Below are 5,120 nucleotides of genomic sequence, written 5' to 3'. Positions count from 1 at the left end.
TCAAAGAGATTTCATTCTACTTTTCACGTTACCTTTTCTCCCCCTATTTATAAAACCATACTCTCTCTCTCCCGCTAAAAGATAAAAACATCAATAAATCACTACAATTATTATAATACAATATTTTATTTGTAAACATATTTTGTTTAAAAAAACTAAACATGATTTGTACCGGCGCCCCTTGAATCAAAAGAAGTTCCTCTACCACTTTCATAGCTATATAGGCATCTTTCTGATGAATAAAGTTGACGCAGGTAGCCACTTTAGTCATGCGACTATCCCTATCCGACGTAGGCACTCGGAGAGTAACCCGCTTCATTGATGCATCCGCAGCCGTGCAATCCTCAGGGTCAAGGGGTGCGACTCCAATTAGAGGAAGAGGCCACGATAGAGGGAGGAACAACCCCAGGGCTGCCCAAAGAGGCAAAGGGAAGACCGGCGCCTAAAGTTCATAAAACTTGATAAATAGTGGTTACCGGCACAGGTGAAAATTGATGCCTCCAATACTACCTCACTAGGGCTGAAAATTGATAAGATATTGATATATCTATATTTGTATCCATATTTTTTAATGAATATGAATATAGATATGGATATCAAAAAGATACCTAAATTAATAACAATACTTGTTCTAAATAGATATGGATATGAATCGAATATTAAGTATATCGATAATTGTTATAAATGGATAAACATATGAATCGGATATTAAATACACACACACACACACACACACACATATATATATATATATTATTTGAATACAGCAATAAATCGGATACCTTTCGGATATTAATCAACTTTGAACAAAATTCAATGATGAAAACTATCGATAAAACATGATTATAAAAAAAATTATAATTTTAATAAATATTTATCAATTATAAAACCTAACAATTTCATAAAGAATATGCCGTTTAAGATTGCTCATCACCGAAGTAAACAGAATCTATGATGCCTCCAAGGCATCTCACAGTTATTACCAGTTACAATCGCTGAGAGGAAACTAGAAAATGGACGGAACGTTCGAAACTCTAGTTGTTTAAAAACGACGAAGAGAAAAGAAGGATGAAATGAACGAAGGGGAGGTTTGAGTCTTTCAAACATACTAGATGACTCAAAGGATTTTTTTCAAACCGGTTATTCCGTATTCGGGTTACCATTTTAATGGACTGTTATTTGATATCTAGCTTCTTTTTTTTTTAGTTTAGATTTGATTAATTATTTAATAAGTTTTTTTGATTTAGCTTAACTTAAATTCTTTTTTTTACTTATCCTTGTTTTATGGATATCCAAATCTTAAAAAAAATATATGTATCTTCATCCATATCAGTATTTAAAAAAATTTTGAATTAATTATTCGAATTCCTATTTGGATCTGGTTGGACCAAAAATAGCATCTGAATCCGATATAATCAGACCCGCTTACAGCGGAACCAATTAAAAAAAAATGGTCTACGTCCCGAAAAGCACGTCATCAACGCGTCGCGCGCCCTTGCGGGCTTCGCAGCGGGCTCCTATTTAGATTAATTAAAAGATCATTCCCAGAATAAAGAAAAGTAAAAGAAAAGGCCAAAGCCGTCGCCCCGAGGAGTCGCCATCTCTTCCCTCAATATTTTTCCCTTCTCCCTGCGAGCTCCCGTCTCGGTGCTGGAGATCGGAGGAGCAGAAGAAAGAAAAAAGAAGTGAAGAAGCGCGAGGAAAAAGAGAGAGAGATAAAACCCTCGAGATCTCTAACCCTTTTCCCCTCCTGCTCTCGCTCTCGCTCTCGCTCTCTCCCTCGCTCTCACTCGAGTCTCGGCGGTAGAGAAAAAGAGAAACAGACCGCGTTGGTTTGCTTTGCTCTCTCTTCTCTCTGCTCATCTCTTTTCCCGGCCCTCTCGTTTCGCAATCATTTCGTCGAGGCGGCGAACCCCACGCTCTCCCCAATCCAATCCCTTCCTCCCTCAGCAAGGTACGTCCATGTCCCCCCAAAAAGTCCCTGATTGAACAATAGAATAATATAATATTTATATATATTGGAATTATTACTATTTCCACTACTAAAAGACTGCCTCTGTCCATCAGATCTGCTTCCTTCGTCACTAGATCTTTCCCTTCGCTGAGCCAATTTGTGGGGAATGAATTTTTTTTTGATCAATTTTGGGTTAATTTCTATTTAATTTCATCAGTTTTGAGAGAGGAAGCTTGTGGAGCAAGAAGAAAATTTTATTCTTCCAATTTTTCTCAAAGAATGTTTTTCTTGGATTAAAAAGCTAGTTAAATTGGACCAAAATATTCCAATTCCCGCTAGTTTTGTCTATTTGTATCAATTCGTTTCGTGCTTGTCGGCAGAGAGAGAGAGAGAGAGGAAGTTGATCGATCGGATAAAGCTTAGTGCTGTCCAAAAACGGTTATTTTTTAAAAAGGAAAAAAAGTTAAATTAATGAAAAACTCCGGATTTTAGCCTTTTTTTTTCCATTTTGATCAGTTTCTCTTCCATATTCCAGAACCAAGATTGATAAAAACCGCTAAGCATTCAAATCGTACCAAAAAATTCTCCGATTTCAGATAAAATTTCTCGTTTTTGATCTATTTTTATTTCTTTTATATAGATATATAGTTTAAAAGCAAGAAGAGAGGAAGAGGAGGCAATCCATCGTCGGTCAACGCTCTCGGGGCCCTTGTCGTAATTTCTGGAAGATCCGAGGGCGAGATTCAGTTAAAAAAAAGAGAATGGGATCGTTCAGGGGTCACGTGCTGCCCGGGAGCCTATTCCTGGCGGTGGGATTGTGGCACATCTGGAGCGCGGCGGTTCGGTACGTGTCGGACCCGGTGGCGTTTCGGGTCCGGGTGTGGAATCCGGCGGAGCGGTGGTTCGGCGGGAAGGCGCGGCACCTGGAGCTCTACGTGGTCGCCGGCGGCGCCTTCGTCGACATGTGCGTCGAGTTATTGTATTCGCCTCACTTCCACTACTTCGTAGGACCCGAGAAGATACTGAATCCGGCGCACATGAACGACTTCGAGCATGGTGGAATGCTCCTCATGTTCTTCCTCTTCGGCGCCATCGCCCTCCTCTCCGAGAAAACCAGGTCAGACTCTCTCTCTCTCTCTCTCTCTCTCTCTCTCTCTCTCTCGTACATAACTAGTCAGAGGATACATTATGAGTTGGAGAGGGAAAGTTGTCTAAAACGCTCCGAAATTAACTAGGTTTCTTTGGAGAATGGGAATTTGAGCGCGGGGAAACGAGGGGGAAACTGGAGTTTAGCAGTCTGAAAGGGGAAATCATAGTTTAGTGGTCCGAACTGGTTTCCCCAAAGGTTCGGTAGGAGGAGAGAGGATTTTGTCCGGGCCCGCCCTCGGTCTCCGTTGGATATTGGTCGTTGAAATAGATGCTATCTTGTTGGGGACAACTGTCGGAACAGGAGAGGGTGACGATTACAAGCGGCATCATGGTTTTAGAAAAAGCATAGATCGTTAAAAAAAAAGCAACGTATGCCGTCCATGACGTTTTATTCAAGTTCAGCTTTAGACTTGGTTACGTGGGAACAAATCATAGCTGCTGGCCGTATTGTTTGAAACGAAGAATATTTTCAAGCTAACATGAATTTTAGAAACTAGAAAAACAATATTTATGAATATGATATCTGATCCTTTGCAATGCATTTAAGGTTAGTTAGTACTATTTTATTAGTAGTGTCTTTATCTATGTTGTTCCATGTCTGGAGGCATCTCAAGGTGATGGAATAATTTCAGTGGCGTCTGTTGAATTAGGAATCTCTCGAGTAACTTTTTAAACTTGCATAGCGTATGAGTGAGTTTCTTGTGACCACAGAAATTGATACAGTAATGTGAGGTCCTAATCGAGCTGTGACGTGCCACACAGCATTGCATGGCTCGAGAAAATTCTTAGATTATTGACTGTCATCCAGAGGCATGATTCAGTTTTTATTTGAAAAGGCCACTATGAACGACATAATAGCATCTTCTTTTTTCCTGTTTTTATGGAATAAGAAGTTGTAATAACCATTGTGGTGATCTTTATTTTATTCACCATAAAAAAAGCCTCCATAATTATTCACAATATAACCATAAATTATCATTTTTCCAAGTAGAAAAAAAAATAGTGGCAACATTGCTGCAACCTATTTCCGAAAATTTCACTTATTGCCAAATATTGGCATTATGGAAACCTTAATTCCACCATCTTTTTGAATGTTGTTTGATTAATTCAGGGTAATGTAGTCATAATCCCTACCTTACAGTAGCAGGCAGAGACAACGGCCCCAAGTAGCTTTCTGTTGTTTCTTTGCATCCATTCTCTTTTCCAAGCTAATAAGAGCAATCTACTAAAGCTCACACTCACTGACTTCAGCTTCCTACCCATGCCGCATGGGAGCGCTTTGCCTGATAGCCGCATCAGCCTTCAGCGCGGAGTATCTACTGTTCTCCTTCCACTCACCACCCACAAGGGACTGGAAGGCTACTATCACCTCATCCTTGTCATCCTGCGTCGCCCTTTGCATGCCGCACGATCGCTGGCGCTCTCTTCCCCACCAGTCTCGCTGTGGACCTTGGTAGCCGGGGTTTCCATCACTCTCCAGGGCCTGTGGTTCTACCAGACTGCTTTCACCCTCTACGGCCCCATGATGCCCCGGGTTGCCTCCTCGATCGACAACGGAATCAAGTGCCACTCGCATGACAGCCAGGTCCGCGCGGAGCTGCTTGCCAACTTCACCTCTTCTCCCTTGTCTTTCTGAGCTTCCTCTATGTTCTTGGATGCTATGCCATCCGCGGCGGCCATGGTTATGGCCACCCAGATTTGAGGAAATTGCATGCCTCTGCTCTGGCGAGCCAAGAAGGTGATGAGAATGGTGAGGTAGAGGCTGCCGGTCGGTTCTTTCCAGAGATGATGGCTGCTCAGTGACAAGGAAAGGTTCGTTGATACTTCCTCGTGCTTTTGTTTTTCTCTAGTTCCATCCTCGATCCTGCAAGGAAAAAGGAATTTTAGTAGCTCCAAACGCACTGAGGACTTTGAGATTCGTGCGAGAAGTATGATGCAGTATGGCTGATTCGGCCCATGATCTGTATCTTCACGCAAATCTCAAATTTTGAGTGTGGATCTTGCCAAACCTGGGCTG

At 41.5% G+C, this 5,120-nt stretch overlaps 1 protein-coding gene across 1 annotated transcript; it reads left to right on the top strand.

The window, feature by feature from the left end:
* Window positions 1–1,652: 1,652 nt before the first annotated feature.
* Window positions 1,653–4,906, top strand: LOC120110020 (transmembrane protein 45B-like). The gene is given in 8 exon segments (XM_039123982.1): window positions 1,653–1,954; window positions 2,595–3,071; window positions 4,355–4,373; window positions 4,375–4,435; window positions 4,438–4,488; window positions 4,491–4,561; window positions 4,563–4,713; window positions 4,716–4,906. Coding segments are annotated over 7 exon segments (900 nt in total). The 5' UTR covers window positions 1,653–1,954; window positions 2,595–2,715.
* The last annotated feature ends 214 nt before the right edge of the window (window positions 4,907–5,120 follow it).

Source organism: Phoenix dactylifera, chromosome 2 (genome assembly GCF_009389715.1).
Source record: "Phoenix dactylifera cultivar Barhee BC4 chromosome 2, palm_55x_up_171113_PBpolish2nd_filt_p, whole genome shotgun sequence".
Lineage (NCBI taxonomy): Eukaryota > Viridiplantae > Streptophyta > Magnoliopsida > Arecales > Arecaceae > Phoenix > Phoenix dactylifera.
This window is presented reverse-complemented; position numbering and strand designations above follow the sequence as displayed.